Genomic DNA, 22,337 nt, shown 5'->3' on the forward strand with positions numbered 1-22,337 from the left:
ACCAGGGAATGCAGTAACTGGTACTGCTGGAAATGAAAATACCTGAGAGAGTGTGTTACCTTATGTATTCATATTGGAATTCAGAATTTTTCTGGTTACTATGAGAAAGACAAGGGCTTGCAGGAGAGAGGTAGAATCACTCTATGTATGTGTCTGTCAGGGTAAATAAACCAGATAGAGCATGTGCTTACACATCACAAATGATACATCTTTTTGAGATCAGTCCACATTTTAAATTTGCTTTTTCTTCTGGCAGTGTAATATTGATTCCAGGGGCGCAAGACCAGTGGCTCAGGAGATAATTAACAGATATATCTATCTCCTCATTTTTCTTCTTGACTCAGTAGTAGGCTGCTGTCAGGAATAAGAAAACCTTATACGACTCCTGGTACCTGAAGAGCACGATACAAGCAGCTACAGCCTCACGCAGGTCTCTCAAATGCTCTCAGTGAGAGCTAAACCTGTCTGTTCCATGCCCGTGCTGTGGTTGTGGTGACTCAGTGAGCTCCAAACAAGCAGATGCTTCTCCATGGTGCAATGTTGAGCAGAGATCAGGGTTCAGGACTCAAGACTAGTGTGGTCAGTGCTGGTATCAGAATGAAGTAATCCCCAGCCCAGGGATAACTGTGTGCTGTGTGCACTCTGTGTGATGGTCAGTCGTTCCACCCGGCATGATGTTGCCAATCTGTTAAAAAAAGAAAGGTAATACAACTGTGAGGCTGAATCTGTGTGTGCTTCTGTTGATCAAGATTGGGTCCTCCTTTAAAATGCAATCATTTACTGACCCAACTCCAAGTCTTCATGCCATGCAAATGTCTTGCTAGCTTATTAGCAGTATTTTGCTTCTGCCATTCAATTACAGAAAAAGAGGAATATTACACTTTTTTTTTTTTAATTTATTTTTTAGTAACGGTTCCTGAACTGATGAGTCAGGAACCTGGTTCTGGAATTTTTCTATTCAGTAGAGTAATAATTATTTTTTAAAATAACTTGAGGAGCAGGCTCTGATATACAACATTTTCTAACACTGAGTAAAAAGCTTGTCCCATAGAATGAAAGTTGAGTGCCAAAACAAGACCAAGAAGCTGAGTAATAGCTCCTTGGTCTGTGCCTCTCCCCTCCTGTGCAAGTTTTGTTCTTCAGTATTGCCACAAGAGATTCTGCATGCTAGGGGCAGAATTTTCAACCAATCCCAAGCTGACTGTGTTATCTTTGTACAGCAATGGGAATATCAAAAATGTTACCTTTCAATTTGCTCATAGTTATCCTTTTTTCTATCCCAACACCGACAGAGAGAACAGGGGTAGCATACAACAGTGTATTTTGTTACTGGCTTATGTAGTTGATAATACAGGTGCTAAAAATGTGAATTCAGCCCATAATTACACTTCCGGAAATTTAGTGCTGTAGTTATGAAATGCTTTTCCTTAGAATGTTTTAACAATTAGCTAATGAGTCCCAAGTGAAACAATTATGCCATATACCCGGACAGTTGGGATTCTTCATCAGGCAGTGTGCATCCACTGCTCATAAAGCATGTTTGTGTTCTAAAAGCACAACTAGCTGCTCTGTGCTTTCCTCTTGGAGCATTTCATGAATTGAAACAAAAGCAGAGACCAGATTACATTGCTGACACAGAAAAGTACAGACCCTGTTGCAGTCAGGGCTTGGTACAGCTTAGGGAAGCAGGAGTGGACATGCTGTAACTATTCACTGAGAATTAGACTTTTGGGGAATAATAAGGAAATAAAGTATTCTAGTGCAGCAGAATCAGAAAGAACTGTATTTGATTGCATAAGGATGCTCAGAACCACCAGAAAGATATCTAATTATAACACAAGCTGACCCTGTCTGCATGGAAAAAAAATCAATATGTGTAGGAGGTATTTTCAGTTTCTTTCTACCACAATTTTACTCCACTAATCTGATTTGATGACTGTCTGTGGTTGGGGTACTGAGGATGACACCGTGAACAGTGTCTATTTACCTTGCATTTATATTCCAGTGCTCTTTTTTTTATTTTTTTTTTTCCCCAAGGCATAAAGGAGGTGTAGTCTTGTGGTCTTGTTACAGACCCTGAGCAAACATGTAATCCAACCCTATGGATGGTGAAGGGAGCCTTGACCATCCCATAGGTGTTCAGCCTCCACCAAAGCAAACTCCATGAGTTTTTTAAACAGCTTGTATCACGAGTTTCCCACACTTACCTACAGAACGTTTCTCCTCATGCACTCACCAAATTATCTTTGCAGGACACTTAATTTATTTTTATGCTACTTGCAGTAGCTGCATGGAACTTCTTTAAATCATGCCCTTCCTTAAAGCAAACCTCTTCAAGGAGGCAGTTAGCGCATCTCCAATAAACTCTCTTTTCTCAACTAAACAAACACAGCTACTTCAACCTTTCTTTACTACTCACACTTGCTGAATCTCTTAATTTTCATGCTATTTTCTTGGAATTGTTTCTTGTTCTTAATTCAAACGGTCATCCATAGTCAGTGCTCATCTGCTTCTTGCATGTGAGCCATGGGCTGGCCACAAGGCAGCCGGAACAGCTCTGGGACCTCCCCATGCATTATCACAGTATGTTTGGGATTGGAAGGGACCTCAAAAGATCATCTAGTCCAATCCCCCTGCTGAGAGGTACAAACTGACACAAAGCCACATCCTCCATCCCTTCTCTCCCTCTCTTTCCCAGGCAATGTCTGCAAAATAACCTACCAGCTCACCTGGGTCTCTGGTGAGTGGGAAGAAAGGTGAGTGACTTGCTCTATATCTGTTGGGTCAGTTACATTTTCCTTTTATGGGAGAAATGAAATTCTTCCATCAATTCAGGGTATAGAAAACTGTGTCTTGTTGCTCGAGATAATCTGTGCAACAGCTCCATTGCTTTGCTACCTGGCAGGCAAATTTTGCAATAAAGGAAAAGGCATATTTGCCTTGCCTGAAACATCCAGTTGAAGAGATTTCCTTCAAAGACGTTTCTCTCCATGTTTTTTGGCGTGCTGCCTGCTTTACGTGAGTACTGCTCTGTGTCTGGGAGGTCAGTTGGGAGTGGAGTGGGGCACCGACTCTGCTCTGCCTCCCCTTTGAACAGGGTTGAAGCAATTCCTGCACTTCCTTGAACACAGCACCTGCAAGTCTGCCCATCTCGTCAGTAGGCCATACACCAGGGGGTGGGGAAGGTTTTGAGCTGTAGTGAGGGACTGAAAGAACCTGGATAATCACAATGAAAAATTCTCTCTGATAAATGTAGTTGAAAGAGTTGGAATGCTGGGCTATAATGAGGAGATATGCTGTGTCGGCTATCCAAGTTGGGAAGTCTGTGCAACCTTAAAAGGAAACCTTGATAGCAATACTTACCTCTTCAGGAGTTTACTTTGGCAGAAGAGCTCTTTGTAGGATAGTGATGGGGCTATTCTGACTCTACAGCTAGAGCAGTTCTAAGTGGTTCTGTTGGTAAGATGTTGACTCGGTTTGAGCTGAGAGAACAGGTTCTAACACGTTTTCCTAAAAGTTATTTTTCTGAATGAGATTCTGTTTAATTTAGATGTTCTTCTCATACACAGAGATTATACTTTTGAACCGCAAGTGATCAATTATTTGTGCCAGCATGACTCATATGCTTCATTTGCAAGACTACTTATTCTTGTCATATAAATACACTTAAAAACTGTGAGTTCTAGTGACCACAGGTCCCAGAATATATGCTGGACTTAGTGCATATGAAGTAGCTACTACTCCCTTGCCTGGAGGGGATCTGAACTAGCCCCTGTAGTTTGCATTGTAGCAGGTTCTGAGTGGATGCCCAACTTGTTCTGCTTCAGCAGAGAACGCAACAGCTTTGGTTTCAAACTCCTCCTTACTCTGTGTCAGCTTGAGATCTTCTGGCAGTCCTTTAGTTCTCACCTTCAGTCCCTTGCCTGCATCTGTTTTCTGATTCCATGTATTGCTGTTACTGCTTCTGTATGACCCAAGCTCCACTGGATTAAACTCAGAGGCCACAAACACGTAAAATGAGTCCAACTGAAAAAGGCTTTCCTACAGAGCGTCAACCGAACTCACTATTCTGACTCTGTCTGAAGAGTCTTTTCACTTCAGTTTGCCAGGTGGAGCTTGATGTGATTGGACCTTCAGTGATACCTGCAGGGAAGTAGACACAGCAGAAAAGTTGATGTTGGCTTTTGGAGTAAAGGTTAGAGGAACTGGGCCCAAGAAAAGCTTTTCTTCCTTGCGCTGTGAGATTAATCTTATGACAGTACATGAATAACTTAGAGTCCTTTCACAGTTTGCATAGTGCCTTCCAACCTGGTATAACTTACTCAGTGAGAGTAACAGCTGGCAGAACTGAGGCCTTTAAGTACCTGACGTGTCTCTGGGTGATGTACCAGCTGGAAAACCAAGCAGAGTATATCAGGAGAGAACGTGAGGTACAAGCCGGAAGGTTTGCTACCTCTGTTTGTGGTATTGTTAAAGGTCATCTCCGGTTACTATATGTTCTTAGTTTCACTTAAAAATATCTGATGCTGAGAACTTGGCAATGAGGCAGAGAAGAGCTGTGTGATGGGCTTAATAGTGCAAAGCCCTCCAAGGAGAGGTTTCCTCCGTATCACTCGTGCGAAAGTCAGGGACTTGATGACAGAGAGCAGAGGTCATTTTCATCTGCCAGCAAGAGACTTAACAAGATCAGATGTCCAGCAGCAGAAGCTGGACAAATTCGGCTTAGAAATCAGGTGCGGTGTTTAAAATGATGTTAATTAACTGCTGAAATAACTTAATTGTGCTGAATTTACTGCCATTTGAAGTCTTCAGATCAAGCTAAAGTTACCTGACCTGACGCAGAGATTTCTGGGTGAGTGCCAGGGGACTAAATTCGGAATCTAAACCGTGTTATTTCTCTCTGGCCAGGCCACTTCTGTGGGCATAGAGGGACCCTGAGGAGACGGGCCATGGCCCGTGAGGTGGTGGGGGAGCTGGTGAGGGTGAATGGAGGGATCCTGTGACAGCAACGTGTTAATATGATTAATGACAAAACTTAATTTGCACGGACAGTTCATTCTCGCACAAAGGAGCGCTTGCAAATTAGAGGCTTTGCGACAGGAGGGGGAGCGGGTGTCTCTGAGGACCAGGATGGCTCTGGTGGGGAACGATGAGCCGGGGCTCGACGGAGCAACCGGCGCACATTGTACGGATGAGATTTAATGAGATTTCCGCCGAATAACAAAAGTTGGAAGTGTTTAATAGCTGCCCGCTAAATTATGCATGCGGGCAGGGCCGGGGGCGGCTCCGCGGGGCGGGGGGGCGGCGGGCGCCGGCGGGCGCCGGCCGAGCCGCCGAAGCGGCTCACGGCCGCCAGGGGGCAGCAGCGCCACGCCGCACGGCCGGCGGGTCCCGTCGCTTTCAGGGAGGCGAGAGCGTCCCCGCCGCCCCCCGTCGCAGCCCCGGTGCGGTTCAGCACCGAAAAAACAGTTATTCCGCACCGACAAAACCATTTCCCCACTCGCGGCCCTAAATCTGCTGTGGGCTGCCAGGCCGGGCAGAGGAGTGTCACTTTTCAGGGGTCGGCCCTTCCTTATGGGCTGGGGGCAAACTGCTGCTGTGGGATAAATGTGCCTTCAAAATATGGCTAAATATATGTCTCATTTGGAGTCGTTTAGCCCTGAAATGGGTGGTTTGTGTTACTTAGCTGGTATGTGTAACAGGCAGAACTGCCCGAGCAGGTGTTTGCTTTTGCTCTTTTCCCTATTTTGTCTGTTTCCCCTCAAACTCGAATAGCAGGGCTTTTCAAATATACGTAGTGACCACACTAGATAGATTTTGTTTGCTGTTTGGGGATTTTGTTCGTTTGTCTGCTTTTGTTTGGGTTTTTAAATTTGTTTTGTAGTTGCTTGGTTTGGGGTTTTTTGTTGTTTTGTGTTTTTTGTTTGTTTTCTGAGGAAATTGTAGATGTTGCTCTGTTTTTTCTCAGTTCTTTATTCAGTGGGACATGAGAGTTTAACAGGGCTGAGGGTGAGGTTAAACTCTCAGGCTGGCAAATCGCCCTGTGAAGGATGTGGCATCTGTACGTGCTCCCTTCTAAACAATTGCACTGCAGAAGAGGAGTCTTTTGAGGGATGTGCTATCTTCATTTTAAGTGAGGAATTATTGAGAATGGAGAAATTAAGGTCTTTTAAATATTTAATGGACAGAGGTTTTCTAAATTATTTAATAGCTTATTATAAAAGATGTTATAAAATGGCTTAGTAATTTATTCTTTACAGAAAGTAGCCATAAGAAGTATTTTACAACATGTAAATATTGGTAGGAAAAGTACCTAATTAAAAATGCTATCTTATTCTGTCTGTCAAAGGAATTATATAGTGCTCATATAATTGTCAAATAACTTCAGACCTTTATTGTTTCTGTTCTTGAAATACTTCTCTGGCATAGGCAAATGCTATTTATACTAATTTTACTCAAGTCTACCAGCACAGAAACAGACTGTGCTGGGACTGAGGTGCAATTCCCTTCAGATACTAGAACACAGAGTCTTAGTTCAGGCTCATGGATGCCCTAGATACCGGCACAGGAGAATTTTGTGGCCTGGAGTGTGGTCTGGGGTGACTGACATGCAAAGCAGGTGTTCACGGTCAGCCCAGGTATAAATGCTGAGAGGGGGGCCTTTCCTTCCCTCTCCCTCCTTCCTTCTTTTCTTTACTGTAGCTTTTCTAGAGATGGAGGTGGGGGTTCAGTAGCCTCCTGCCTAGTGCTCATTGTATAAAAAAGACCCTTTCTTAATGAAATTGCTTTCCTTGGGTAACTTCCATTCAAATCCCTCTTGTGTAAATTAACCCTGCTGTGTTGAAGTCAAGGACTTCATCCACAAAATTCCGGTTGTTGCCAGATGTACTGGCACCCCTTGGGAGGTGATGCTGGATTGTATTTTGTTTGAAGCAGTGCACGGTTTGCTGTCAGGGAGGGCTGGTGCCCATTCCTGGGAGCAGCTGCCTTGGCAGGACATGCTGCCCCAGCAGAGCTCCTGGCCAGGGACTCAGGAGTGATTTGCTGCTTTGCAAACGAGCAGCTCTGCTTTGCAAAGTAACGTTGTACCCTGAGACGAGGCAGGGAGCGGCATTGAAACCACTGACTGCAAAATACACACAAAACGTGGTTTTGCCGTGAGAAGCCTAGAATTCCTTTTATTATACTGTTATTAACTAGGTGAGCCTCTTGTTTTTGTTCTGATCTGCCTCCTTTATTGACATAAAACCGCTGAATCTCAGATTTAAGATTGCACCATCGGAGTTAGCCTTATGCTCATCTCAAAAAACTCTATTTTCTTAAGAAATATTGCTGCCTGGAAGGCACCAGAAAGCCCCAAGATATGCTGTTGGCTGTACCATCTGCCCCCTTTCTTTATATCAATTTAATTAGGATGACTTAGAATAATGAATGCTTCCTTGTCTTTTACCTGTGTTTAACATATGTTTACAGAACAGGTTACACTGAAGTTAGTATTTATCTGTAGATGCATCTACACAGATTTTTTTTTTCCCTCTGTAATAAAAATTATGGAACAGATAAACACTAAAGCTCGAGTTAGTATATTGCAATATTGATTTCTGCAAGAACACTGTAAGAATATATTTATTGTCCTGTTATGAAATGGGTAAAAATGTATCACACAACCATTTCAGTCATTCAATACTACATTGAAAAGTCTGTTTGTTTGCTTTTTCTTAACAGGCCTTTAAAGGCACACTTTTTTTTTTTTTAATTTAATTTTATGTGTATTTGTGGAAGAAAGGATTAATACAGGACTGAGTGCTTTGTCTTAAGACATCTCTTTGCTCACATTTTGTTTTGATTAGAACTGCTGCGTTGTGATTTTGGCTCACTCTGAACCTCTTCAAGTTGAAAAGTGAATATTGAGTAAAATGTGATTAACTATAGATTGCTGGCCTGGTATATCTTTAATTCCAGCAATGACTCTGTTTTCTCATGGCATTCTGAACAGAAAGGAGCTGAGTGCATTGAGCCAGGGGCTTTCCTGTCCTAACCTTCTGAAAGGTGTCTGCCTATGTGCTTTTATGACCCCAGAGGTGCTTTGCCTCTAAATGTGACAGTGTAATTTCATGCTTATTAAAAGCAAATTTTTAATTGATCAAGGGAAGAGTGAAATGAAAAGAGTAGCGGGAGAAGATGAGAAAAGTTTATTGTGATCACTCCGTAGGTGAAGACCACATTATTATTGCTCTCACAAATTGCACTGTGTTGTGTTTTCAATAGGAGAAGGTCAAGCTAAGCCCAGGGATAGAAGTGAGAAAACAAATAAAAACGATAAAAACAAAGAGACTCAAATGCCTATGAAATGGGGGGTTTGAGGTCATTATTCTGCAGAACATGTGTCAGTATGGCTGCAAAAGTGTCTCCATACAGTGATTTCAAAGAGTAGCTTGTGGGTATAGGTGAGCTGGGTGTGAGATGTGATGTTGGAAGGAAGTAGAGACAAAAGTGCCAGAGGATGCTATAATGCATAGATCACACAGCGATGATCCTACGGATGTGACCCTTCAGAGCCTCCACTCCTGAGGCAGCCAGACTCCAAGGGCCTTGGCCAAATCTTTCTGAAGACAATGAAAGATTTTCCCCCTCTCCTTAATAATCTCTGGTTCAAAATGTTGGAGGTTTCAAGTACGCATCTGGAAATCTGTTTACATGGGTGTGGTGTCTTAGACCTTACAGCTTTCACAGCAGCTGGGTGACGAGAGGGCACGTGGTTATAAGGACACAGCAAACTGTGCATATTATGTTTGTAATTTCTAGTATAGTGAACTCTGCCTTTAGTTAATATAGTGATATTTCAGTGCTGCTTTATCAGTTTCTCTGTGTTCTTGGAAACAGGTGAAAAAAGCAATACAACTGCTGCCTTTTGCCTTTGACTGCACTGTAGATGGCACTGTGAAACAATGATTTTGGTAACAAAGGCCTGTTTTACAGCATCATTCCAGACGTTAATTGCAGTGTAATATGGCTTTCTTTCTAGGTCCCCAAAGTGAAGGAAAAATTCTGAAATGCAGAAAGGCTTATTTGCTGCCGCAAATGGGAATCTGGAATAACTATGAAAAACACACTGAAATAATTGTGTTTGACTGGAACAAAATTCTTGCAAAGTCCCCAAGGTAAGAGCACTTTTTATCTTTCGGATGACACTGAAGATTTGCTGTTCTGGTTAGCAACAATAGCCACTTGAATCCAAGAGAGAATGAAGGCTTGACATTTCTGAAAGCAGCAGCCCATGGACGCTGAGGGGCTCAGTATGCCTTGCTGCATCTGGCTGCTAAAATTCATTTTTTCCCTGCCTTTTTAAAGATCCCCTTGTATTTCTTTACATTAGTGGGCTTAAGACTTGTGTCCTGTCTTCCTGCAAGGCAGACTAAAGTCTGCAAATGTATCATTTGAATGGCACTGGGTGCTTTTAGCAGCCTTTCAGTGTTAATGTAATAAAGTTGATGTTTTGTAGTAATACACCTATTCCTGAATTTGAATATACTTACAAAAGGATGGGATTACCCTGTTAACCTGTTGAAACCTGGTTTCCCATTCCCTAGCATCAGGCCATGTCTTCGAAACAGTCAAACACATAATCTGGGAAAGGTTTTGAAATGGGGTCAGCACACAACCATTTCCACTGAGACCCAGCACTGCTTCTGCACTGCGAATGGTGGGAGCACCTGTGTTCTCGTACACGCTGAAACAGCAGCTGTTGAGCATGTGGTGCCTGATTTGGCACTAAATACCTGCCCCTGCCATCAGCTCACACCAGAAAAGTCATGCTCAAAATGTCTGATCTGTGGTAATTTCAAGGGTTCAATCCTGCTTTCAGTCACACCACAGGAAACCCGTAGGAAGGTCCCTGTCTTCATTATGATACTACAGAGTGACACCAGAGCTGGTGTCTTCACTGATACTTGGATCAGATTCCTGTGTTTGCATTTAGTGTGACAGAGTGATGGTATTGCAGGATGAGCGGATAATTACTTCCTATTCAGTGGTAACCTGTGCATGAGGTGTAAACGGTGTGTTTCTCATGGAGAGAGCAGAAAAACTAAGGTAAAATTCAGCTCTCTCCTCAAGAAAATGAGGTTCAGTTACTTGGGGAAGATTAGGGTCACTAAAATCTGAAATGGTAGGTTGATTTCAGAGCTCACAGGACAGTTTCTTTAGATTAATATTGGATCAAGAGCAATAATAACGTTTGTGCTGGTTTCACAGTGACTCAATCCCATTAGCCGCAGTTGCATTATGTGGTTCAGGTGGGTGCAAAAGGTGAATTAGGTCCATGCTTATTAGCTGAAGTGTAACTGCACTGAATTAGCCTGGAAGTGCTCCATAAGAGGATGCTTGTATGGTAGGCAAGGACCAGTGACATCTTTATCTTCTGTGCTTGATCCATGCTTGTGGAACAGTCCTGTATATGGCTGCAAAAGAGTCTCAGTGTGTTTCTTCCTGTACTGGTTCATTCGTATTCAGGGTGGTAACACGGTGGGCTCAAAACAGAGCGTCTTAATGCAAGGAAAGGTACCTTTTTGCAATATCAGTCCTTAAAATGTGGTTTCTTTACATGTATATCTTTTCTTGTATCTGTAGACATGGTAAGTTATTTTTAGCAATATTTTAGTAGATTTTTAGAGAAGTTTGTAGGCTGGAGTAAAGTCTACAAGGACAGCAGAGGGTGCTGGGCTTTTCACCAATTCTTTTTTTTCAAGTGTGTAGTGTTTGCTAAAGTACATACAACAGTCTTTTGGTCTCTTAAATTTTGATATTAATAAGTGCATTTGTGATATGTTTGGGCCTTATCAAGATGCCCATTCTTACACAATTGGATAACAAAATGGTGTTGTGACATGTGAAAGGGAAAATTATGCAAACACTTTTCAATGAGAAAACATGAGATAGCTTTTGGTTTCACTTTTAGATCATTACCCAATTTGAAACAAAAGTGCTTCATCTAGTTTTGACAGTAGAGCTAAGGCATGAGTTAGGTTGGTTTCTTGTTTTAAACTATCAGTATTTTCATCACTTGAATGTTGGATTAGCTGAATATTTTCAGGTATTTTTAAGACATACAGACAAACAAATTGTTTAGAAAATACTTGGAAGAATTGGAACTGGAATCTGCAGGGGAAAGAAGTTCCCAAAGGACTTCTTGCTGCATGTTTGTGATAGACTTGCCCAAATCCCAGCATGCTGATTAACTGCAGACTAACATCCCTGCTATGAAAGCGTTGTTTAGTTCAATTTATGCAAATCTATAAATTGCCTTTAATTATTTTATGTATTCCTGCTTACAACATTTGCTGAAAGTATGGAACATTGTATCTAAGGGTTCAACTGCATAATGGCCATTTATGTATTGCACGAGTAATAAATCATCGTAACCGAGTTTAAGAGAATGATTAGATTACCTTTCTATATGATGAATGGCATAACATAAGCTATTGAGGGATTTAATTGTAGATATTTGCAGCAAAATGACTGAGGATTTGTGGTCTTAGTTCTAACACTATCATGAATAAGACTAACAACATCCGCCTTCTTTACAACAACTGTTTTCCGAAATGCAGTTTCTAACACCCTGGCAGAGCAGCAAGTTCTTGCTTATTTGGCTGAGGTGCTGGTTTCATGAATGTCTAACCCTCAGCAAATTTACCAGTCTCTAGGAAATTTGGCAGGGGTTGTGTGCTTGGGATATCGAGACAATTCATCTGCATGACTACAGGGGAGTCGGCAGCTTTAACAAATATGTCCTTAGAAATATTAAGTAAAAATTATATTTTTCTGTCATGTTTCTATAATTTTGAGGCAGGTGCAGTTTAAAAATAGTAGCACAACTTATAAATATGTATATTTAAACTTGAGTGTGGATGGATGTGAAAAAAAAAAAAAAAACAAAACATAACCCCTCATGTCAGACTTATAGAAATGTATTGCACTCATGTGTTGTTATAAATATGTATTTGTAGGTAATAAGATGTGTGATAGCCTTTGCATTGCTTCTAATTATAAAACATGCTTCACAAAATATTGATCTCAACCAAACCACGAGTATGCTATTGTCAGTGTTGCCTTGTAATAAGCCGTATTAGTTATTCTTCAGCATCTTTTCAGCTTTTGATTCCCCGCATTATTTTTATGTTATTCCCTACTCGCATTGTTCTTTCACTCAACTGCTTCCTTTTCTGCCTCCAGGATGAGATTCTGTGCCAAATCAATGCTTCTGTCTGACTGGCTCTTTCTGGTCTATGTGTTAATGGTCTGCTGTAAATTGTTGTCCGCCTCTAGCCACCATCCCCGGGGGCACACAGGTAGGAGCTTTTAAACTCATTATGTGCTACTGAGACCAATTAATACTGCTTGCAGAATGATAGAGCCCACTTTTTAGCAATGGATAATTGATGAGGCTGTTGACAGCACGTTATAATCAGTTCAATGGGTTAAAAATACAACAACAAGAAGCAAAATGAGTTATTGTAAACTTTCACGGTTTTTCATTAGTAATTTATGTACTGAAGCTTACCAGATGGTTTTTGGAGTGACTTCATGACTGCTAGGGCTTTGGGATTTGTTTGTGTCCTTTTGTTTTATCCTTACTATGGAAGTTACATGCACCCCAATAAGGTCCAGAGCTTTTAATGGAGCAGCTGATGGCTTTTAGGCATATTTTGTGCTCCAGTGTCCCTGTCCTCACAATGCACCTTGGACAGTCAGGTCCCCCACCCCGGTGACTCCTCACATTTACCTTCCCTGGCTGGGGAGCAAAGGAGCAGGACCCTTGGTCAATTGGCAGGGTTCCCCAGCCGAGGAGGTGCCCAGACCTAGAGAAGCTTCTGGGCCAGCTTCTAATGGCCACAGACAGATCCAACCAGGCTGTAAGATAGGGCCCATGCTGAAGCCCCACTTGGAGTGTTCTGGGAGCAGCGAGACTGTGAACAGAGTCCTGCCTTTGCTGCTTAAAGAAGCTTACTGGGATTGAGAACCCTCACCTTCTGCTTAGTGAGTGATTATTTCTCCTGGATATATCCTTGAGTGAGCCCTTGCTCCTCCTGGGCAAGTGATTATTTCTGCTGGGTACCCCTGCAGTCAGAGAGACCTCTTTAGAATGAGTGTGTGCACGCTGTGCACCATCCTTCTTGTGTGGTTGTATGGTAATAATATCCCCAACTGGTACATGCAACCTGCAGTTTATTAAATGTTGCCAGAGTGCTGATTGATTTTTGGATCACACCACTGCTTGCATTGGCTTCTGTCATTTGTTTTTGGTCTGTTGGTTGTTTTCAATTCTGAATTACAGTTGATTTAAGCTTGTTATTTGCTTGGAGTTGTTTTGAGGTGCCTCCGTGACACTTAACCAAAGATATTCTGAAGAGTATCTTTATCTTCTGCTTAATTCAGTTGTTATCAAGAGACTTCACAATGGTATCATTAGCTTTGGTGGGCAATAGATCAAAGCCCTCAGATTTAGAGTAGTCAGTTCTTTCACTAAGTACCACAAATACTGAACTGTGGTTTAGTTCAGCTTGTGGTATGCTCCTTTTCCTAACCTGCATAGTGAGGCAAGCAAAAAGACAATTCATTTATGAGAATGTGCTGTTGTAGCAGAGTATATCTACCAGGCACAATGTAGTATCTTATTATAAATGAGAGAAATAGCTCAGAACAAGCTGGGTTGGCTTCATGAAGAGATTCTAGACTGGAACTTCAAAGCAACATGTCTGTACTAGGATCTTGCAGACACATCAGCTTGAATGTGGAAAAAATACAGATGTAGTAGTGTTCATGCAAAGATATCAGTGCGAGTCCTGAAACAGGATAGCTGTGTTAGCCCTGTGTCACCTTGTATCCCAGGAGAGAGAGAAGATAACAAAATACCACCTGCAACCTCTGCTTTTTAGCAAAGGTCAAAAGCCTGGCTGCAGGTCCATAGTGAGATGACTGTGTTCTCAATACCATAGTCAGCTTCATGCTGGCTTGGAGATTTCTGCAAGTGTTGCTGTTTGTGAGGTAGTCTCATTCTTAAATTAGGTGTAATGCCTTGAATCTGTATGTAATATTCTCAGCTCTGAGCCAGACTGTTGTGGGTCCAGGTCTAATGTTAGCATTCACTTCAGCTCAGTGCTAGGAAGTCAGGATGCATTTGTTAGAGGCTCCATCCTCCAGATGAGACAACCTATTGATCTCTTTTCTGGCTGCTTCTGGTGATTGTCTAGGTAGGAGCTGAAGGCTCCTCATGTGCTTGCCAAAATCTCTTCAGTTCTGGCAAGCAGGACTGACTGTGACCTGCATGTAGCTGCTGTGTCTGTGTACATGCTCACAGCACATCAGCAGTGTCTGTGTCTAAGAGCACACAAAACACCTCCTTGCCTTACCCCATCACCACCTCTGCATTCCCTGGTGCTATGCAACACTCACATGTGTTTACCATTAAATGCAGTCACAGGTTATAGAGAATAACTGACATGTCACAGTAAAAGCCCATAAAGTGATTCCAGTGAATAAAGAGAGTGTTAGAGGATGATCTGTATCACTGTTTTGCGGGTAGCTGTTATGGAAAGGAGTTGAATCACTTCACTGAGGAGGGGGGGTCTATGTACAATGACAAGTTAATTAGGACCTCTTGACCTTTCCTGTAAACAACTGCTGCTTAGAAGAGCTTTTCAGAGCTGGCTACACAGCAAAAGCTGGAGAACAACCTTCTGCAGCTTTTGTCATTCAGGGAAAAGTCTTGTAAAAAGAAATGTTATTTTTGTCTTTTAAAGATGCACTTTGCATGTGTACCTAAGGGAAATACCTGTAATAAGGCAGTAGTGATCCTGTGTTGTGGGCTTGTATGATGAACATTCATTATGTGTTATGTAAATGATGACAACATTTTAGAATGCTTGACTGCATACCTTTAATTGACACCAAGAGTTCTTTCCCCCATATCAAAGAGGTACTGTAAACTAAAATCAAGCTGCTTGACTGTTAAACAAATTTGTATACAGTGCTTTCTCTGGTAGGCTAAAGGTTCTGCTCTTCATGAATAGTTGGTCAGATTGTGGAGCTCTTTTTCAAACAGACACCCCTGAAGCTAGAGCCTTCATACACCTTTTTAGACTATGGTGCTATATTCTTTCCCAGAGATGAGTTTTTCTTGTGTGTATGCTGAAGTGAACTCCGTCCTACTTCATGATTCCATGTAGCGGATGAAACAGTCACCTCATGTTTGATTCTCCAGCTCCCTGTGTCCGACAAATGGCACCACAGAGCATTTTGAGGGCTTTGGGGCACTCCTCAAGGGGGCTACAATTCTCAGCCTCATTTTATCTTTGTTGTTTGATACATCATCTAGATTGACCTTCTAATGTACGATCAGATCTGTGATGAAATCTGATACACGAGCAAGACAATGCCTTGTTCATCAGGAAAGCAAATAATTTAGGGTTTTTAGTGTAGCCTGTTTTGTCGAAAGCAAATAATTAGCCTCATTTGTTTAATACAAATTAGCATGTTCTTGGATGGCACTTGAGATAAAATTTTTGCTGTCAATGGACAACTTAAGTATTTTTCAAAGTAAAAAGTCCTGAAGCACACTAGAGGGATGAATTCAAGCTTTGGGTTTGGCAAAAGTTTTGTCCTGTGTCCCTGAAGTCAGGCAGCTTTAACCTGACAAATAAGTACCGAGGTGGGAAATACATGCTCGATGTGCCTAGCCTGGGATGCTTCAGGAGAAGCTGTTTTTTAAGAACATGCTGCGTCTGCTTCTGAAAATCAGTGTGTTTCAACCTATGTACTTGATATTGCTAGTCACTTTTGAAAAAATACTTAGTTGTTAAAGCTAAGAAAGTTTATTAACAAAGAACAGACAATAGAATATAAGATGAAAAGTGGGGTTTGACTTTTTGTTGTTGTTGTTCCCAAAATACTGCTGTTTTTAAGGAGCCTAATCCAGGAAAAGACTATTATTGACTTTGGTCATGTTAGATAGTGCCTGAAAGAATGTCATTTGGCAGCTGTGTCTGCAGTATTCAGACAGGAACAGAGACTAGATCTTTAAGGACCCAATAACCATCCTGTTTCTGAAAAATGGGAGAGAATGCCATTGAGCATCCCCTTTGATAGAAAGGGCCTCTTCACTGTAATAATGTGTAAGACAGACTTCGTTCTTTCTTTTTGTTCTGCAAAACATTCACCACCCTCAAATAACTGTTAGTGAAGAAAGAGTCTGTTCAATCTGGCAAGCCAATCCTGCCATCGCTGTGAAGCAGTGTGGATCTTGAGCCCAGCTTTGGAGGCCACAGCCTGTTTTTCATTTGAATGCTGCAATTGCTTTGACTGGCAGTTAACCAGGCTAAAGGTAGAGGAGAAATGTTTCCTCTCGTTATCATTAGATCACTAAAGATGCTGCTCATACAGATTATTTCAGCAGGCTCACTGTACATCTGTATAGAGAAGACGCTTCAGAATACTCAAGTAACTTTGCTGCTCTGAATTACCTTTCTGAAGAGTTTCTTTTGCACTGACAATAGCTGAAGGAAGCGTAAGCACGAGTCTTACTACAGCTATTTAAAATTCGGCAGTATTTCAGGCTCCCAGAGTACCTAACTGATACTGATAAAATGATCAATTCCATGCTGTGCTGAATGAAGCAACATACATTTAGCACCAGAAAAGGTGTGTTTTCACCTCACTGCTATAAGTCAGGATCCACAAATGAAATGAAACATTGAAGAGATACTCCCTCAGGTCACCTCATGCGGGGGCTGGACTTTGTGGACAGAATCCTGTCCCCATTGGAGTCAGAGGAAAAACTCCTCCATTACACAGGCTCAAGGACTTCATCTACTGACGTGAAGGCTGTGTGTCTGAAAAATGCAGTTTTATATTAGAAATATGACTGATTTTGAGGAAAAAGGGAAAAACAAGGGGAGAAGCCCCTTTCTTTTTGGGTTGGAGCATCATTCTTCCCATCCGTTTTATGGGGTTGCCAGGGGCTCAGTTCCCTGTTCCACCAGAGGGCCCTGCAAGGCAACCAAAGGGGCTCCAGCACAAAGCCGCTTGCTTTTTAAATCATCACTGTGCATTTTACTAATTAGAATTGTGAGTCCTTTTGTATTTCGATGGGTCAGACATGGTTAGAGCACAATAAGCTTTAGCCCTTTGTTCTATTTAACTCCTTTTATGTCTTAATGTTTTATTCATTGTGTTATTTATGTGTTTTATTATCCAGCTTCTAAATATAGGGTAGCTACAATATACAGCCCTGGCTGTAATCTCTTCAAGTAATAAGGTAGGGAAAGTAATTGTGTTGAGCAATAAGCTTCCTTTAAGACAAAAAAGGAGCAGAGTTCACTGCATGAAGCTTGCTGGTATATTTATTTTTGAGAAGAAAAAAGAGGAAGAAGTACTTCTTATTCTTTCCCCACCGCCCTCCCTTTTTTTTTTCCCTTAAATAACAGTGGGAACCTTTGATGTATTATGACTGATTTTGAAAACTTCAGTTTGGCTGCAGAGCTATGTTACCAGTAAGGAGCAATTCAGCGTCAAGTTAACCTTTTTTAGGGTAAAGCATAGCTTCTGGTATCATTTTCCATGAGTGTGCACTTTAACTGCGTGGATTGTGAAAAGATTTGTGTATTCCAGAGTGTGTGTGTTGGGGCGGCAGGATTACAGACAAACAGATGAATGTGCAGGTTTTGCTTTTCATGTTACATTGTGCTTCAAGATTAGGGGGGGTGATCTTCTATAACAAAAAGGAGATGGAGTCATATTTGTGGAGTCTCAGGCAAATGTCCAAGTCCAGTAAATCAACCTGTATGGCAGGGCGCTGAAACCAAGTTTTTCCCCACAATGTCAAAGTGACTTTATTTTAAAGCCATTGGGGAAAGCCTGTGAAAATACTGTCTTTATTTTCTTCATTTTACATTAGCAGAATAATTTTTTATATAGCTGCCATCTGCAATAAATGATAATCTTTATAGTCCCTTGACTCAAATTTTAACCAGGAAAGCTTTCTTGGCTCTCTGTCTTTTTTTTAAATCTACTTCTCCAAAATTTAGAACTTCTATTACTAAAAAATTCTTACATTTCAAATGGGTAGGCTTGTGTTAATGTGAGGAGAAAGAAATGGTTGGATAAGTGAAAATCCACAAATAGGATGGAAAGCATCTTGTCCTCAGTGTTAGTTTGGGTGAAGTGATGCAACAAGAAGTGGAACATGCTCTACTCAGGAGGTCTGCTCTGGGTTTACATGGAGGTCAACATGCTGAGTTTTTGAGAGGATGGGTATTTGAGTGATGAAGGCAATAGATTGGAATGTAAAGGATCTGCATTGAATTCCTTGCTCCGAAATGATTAAAAGACTTGCCTAAGATGAAGTCCTGACCTGCTGAAGTGGGAGTTTGTGATTCTTCTGTGATTTAGTCTCCAGCCTGCTCCGGATATGTCATATGGTTTTTGGTCCCAGCAGAAAAGTTAGTCTTCATAGCTATGATTTTAGTAACGGTTGAGCCAGTCACTCTTACAGTATTCATCATTCAGTGTTTTGCAAATAGCTGCCATTTTGAGAGACGGAAATTGCTTTAGGGCCAGTTCTGCTATTGATCGACATGTCTGTACTTACTGCCTGGGCTGCATTGCCGCAGCCTTACGGTTACATTCATTGTAATAGCTGCACAGAGCCTCTCCCAAACTTAAAGTCCAACTTTTATGTAATTGTAAGGCCTTGTGCTGCTGGAGAGTTTCATCCCAAATGAGTGACTGCACAGATAGCCCATGTAAATAGATACCAGTTTCTGTTGATTTGGTGATTTAGACTTAGTGGCTGTGTTTGTCTGCTCTACCAGGTGAGGGTGATTCAGAAGCAGCCTAGGACATGCTGAGCCTCTGTGCTGGCTCTGTTTGCCCATGTATTTGGCTGTGGGTGGGTAAAAAATATTCACCCTGTATTTAAGAGCAGGAAACTCGTTGTCGCACTTGGCTGTAGCATTACAGATGTCCCACATGTGCTTAGTCCACTGCATGAAGAAATGTTCAGCTCTGCTTTCATACCAAGTGCAGTATTTCCCACTGCCAGAGCTGTCCCTCGATGTTAGTCTGAAAGTTTACAGTGTTGCTGTGCCTGGTCTCAAGGACGTGTTTGAGCAAGCATTTCTTCTTGGAAACCAGAAGTTGTTTAATTAATAATAGAAGAACCTGGAGATGGATTTTTTTCTTTTAACTGACATTTAAGTGTTTTGTTGGCTGAGCACCTCCAGATTGCTGCCGATAGGCCTTTGCTGCAGCTGTCTGTTTTCCTGTGTTTGGCAGCATTCTTATATTCCTTCAGTAGAGTGGACAATGGATTCTAAATCAGGAGATTAAAGATGTCTTGTAGAGTTCAGCAGGGTAATCTCTCCTCATCAGACTGGCGATGCTATCCATCAGCACAGGAGTAGAGACTATACCTGACATTCATTATTTTCCAGGGTGGCAATCTTTGACAATACCCTGCAAATGACAGAAGTTATGAGTGGAAAATTGTAGGATCAACGTTTCTATTGCTTAGCGGTTGGCCTTCTGTTTATTTATTTATTTTTCTTTCTACTTTGGTTTCCTTGTTGGGCAGCATCCATATGATTTGCAGTCCAGTGATGGCCACTATTCTTTTGATTTTATGTTGTTTAAAGAAATAACAACCAGATAAGCATGAGGCAGGATTTCTCTTGGCGTAATTTCTGCTTGTATCTTCCTGATAGCCGTTCATCTACTAGTTTTACACCTGTGTTTCATTCCTTAAAATAGCATCCTAAGATGCAGTGGCTATTTTGGAATAAACATTTCTGTTACTGTCTGTTTTGCACAAATTGTTGCAAATTAGCTTGGCGTGTTACACTTCTGGGGTGGAATGGCAGGATCTGCATGTAACAGGTCATGATTGTGTTAACAGCTGTTTGTGGGGTGCTGCATGTAGCTGATTTCAGTTTCATGTTGGCTGATGATGCCTGATAGCAAGTGAAATTGTAAGCGAATGTAAAGCAAAAAATGAAGTGTATTGAGGTAGTCTTTCTGATCCATCTTATTTTCAGATTGGGTGAAAAAGCTTGGAGTATCTCTTGTGCTCTGCATATCCTTTTTTCTATAGCTTCCTCCTTCCTTGGGAGATTTCCATCTACATGGCAGGAAATACAAGTTGATGGAAAGCAGGCTGACCTTCCTCCTTCATGCTGCCTTTGGATTGTCACTGGACAGGCTACAAAGATGAGAGGGTTCAAGGGCTATGTGGTGGCATTAACCTCCTTGGTTAGAGCACAAGGGTCCTTCAGCAACAAACAGTGCAAAAGGGGCAAGAAGAACAGCATCCAAGTCCCTCATTCATAGATGTGACCTTGGTAAGGTACCAGGTTGGATCTAGTGCTCTTCCTAATCCAATGCGCAGTACAATTGTGCAATAAAAGACAAAATTTCTTGAAAAAGAGTATGGGAATATCTGCTTTCCCTATAAATATATATCTATAGCTCTTTCATGTTATGCTACATGCCATACAATTTGAAAGTATCAAGGCTTTCTGACACATTTCCTCCTCCTTGTCCCAACGATGTCATTTGCAAAGTCTGGTGATAAAATAAAAAGTGTGCTGAGGCACTGGAAGTTATGGAAACAGATTCCTGCGTTTCATGAATAAGCAATAATTGTGCAAACACTGTGCACCCCTCCCCCCCATTTATTTTTTAAATGAGGCACAATAAATAACTGATCATCCAAAGGAGTGGTGCGTGTCCTTGTGATTCACCATTTTGAGCAGATGCCCTCTTCAGAGGAGATCAAAGAGGAAGATCTTAGGCAGTATATCATCACTGTTTGTTTCTATCCTAAGTACTCTTAGATTGTCTTTATAAAACATAATTTACTGAAAGTATGAAAATCAAGTCAGAGTATCATTTGAAGAGTGCAAATTATGTTAGTTGACATACTAGTGTCTGTCCCATATTGTAGATATGCTGATGATTGCTGTCTACTGCGTCCTTCCAGCAGGTGCTGTTACTCCTCTAACTGAAGACAAACAAACAAACAACAAAACCCAAACCAAAAACAAGCCAGACAAAACCAAAGCAACAAAAAACTCACCAAAAAACTAAATCAACTAAAATTCCTCATCTAAAAGAGTTTGAATGTAGAAAGAGGTCCCCACTGTTCTGTAGTTGCACCCTAATAATGCTATTGGGTCACTGAGCAATTAAAATGTAACTGATATTTTTATTTTCAGTGTTTCTAAATGCATCTTGCTTAAAAAGAGAAAAAAAGAAGCCAAGTTGCACTGGAAGTTGCCTTTTAGGATTGACACTTGTTTAACTGTGTGTCCAAACGAGTTGTCTTTGTTAGTATCCACTCATAATAGAGGTTAATAATTTACTTTAATTGAGTTATTTTTTCAGATTTTGTTCTACTTCTAAGGTTTCAAAATGAGGAAGGAACAACATAGCAGATTTTACTATCAGACCAATGTTCTTTTGTTGTTGTTTGAACTACATAGGAAAAAGCACTAATTTGACATTTCATTTGGAAACATTGTGGCAGGAATGCTATTTCCCCCCTGCCTCCACACAGTATTTTTACTGGAAATTTAAAAACTCCACAACTTTGTGTCGACATTCTTCAGAAATCGAGTAAAATTGCTGCCCTCAGCAAAATGCAGTTTACTGCAAGAGATGCCACAGTCCCCAAAAAAGGAGCCAAGATAATTAGTGTACAACTGACAAATAAGTCTGCTATGCTAATGTAAAGAAACATCCTTTTATCAGACCAGATCACATGGTAGTTTGTGCCAAGCTAGAGAGAAGAGAGTTTACTCTGAAAACATGTCCTCTTCCGGGGGAAAAAAAACCCTAGTTCAACAGTGACTGTGGAGAGCATTTTTCTGACCCTCTCCACTATCAAGGGATTTGGATTAACCTAATTCTGGATCACAACCAAGGGCTGAGTAGGTTTTCTTGATGGTGGGGTGTTTTTGTTTCTTTGTTTCTTTTTTTTGGATAAAATAATTTCCATTTTTCTTTCAGTTGTAGCAAGAACTGTGTCAGAACACCACTAAATAGAACTATGGCTGCAGAATGACCAGTTTACTGGGGGATAAAGGTGATCCAGCATTCTCTCTGTATTACCCTTCAAAGAGAAGGGTCTTTGCCTCAGGTGCTTCAGTCTAAAAAAACAACGAGGCTGGAGTAACTCTGCTCTGGCAGCCAGGGCCACTGAAATCAGAGCAATACAAGGTGTTTTTCAGTAGAACACAAAGTGCTTTACAAATGAAGTGTGATTATTCTCATTTAACAGATGGGGG

At 41.3% G+C, this 22,337-nt stretch overlaps 1 protein-coding gene across 5 annotated transcripts in view; it reads left to right on the top strand.

The window, feature by feature from the left end:
* TAFA4 (TAFA chemokine like family member 4) overlaps positions 1-22,337 on the top strand; it is a 76,072-nt gene that overhangs the window by 15,728 nt on the left and 38,007 nt on the right. For all 5 annotated transcript variants that reach the window (XM_005505621.4, XM_065075458.1, XM_065075457.1 and 2 more), the window contains exons 2-3: positions 9,026-9,161; positions 12,232-12,347. In XM_005505621.4, the coding sequence (XP_005505678.2) occupies positions 9,082-9,161; positions 12,232-12,347 (196 nt within the window). In that variant the 5' untranslated portion in view covers positions 9,026-9,081. The remainder of the gene's footprint in view (positions 1-9,025; positions 9,162-12,231; positions 12,348-22,337) is intronic.

The sequence above is a fragment of the Columba livia genome, chromosome 10 (genome assembly GCF_036013475.1).
Source record: "Columba livia isolate bColLiv1 breed racing homer chromosome 10, bColLiv1.pat.W.v2, whole genome shotgun sequence".
NCBI classification, from domain to species: Eukaryota; Metazoa; Chordata; class Aves; order Columbiformes; family Columbidae; genus Columba; species Columba livia.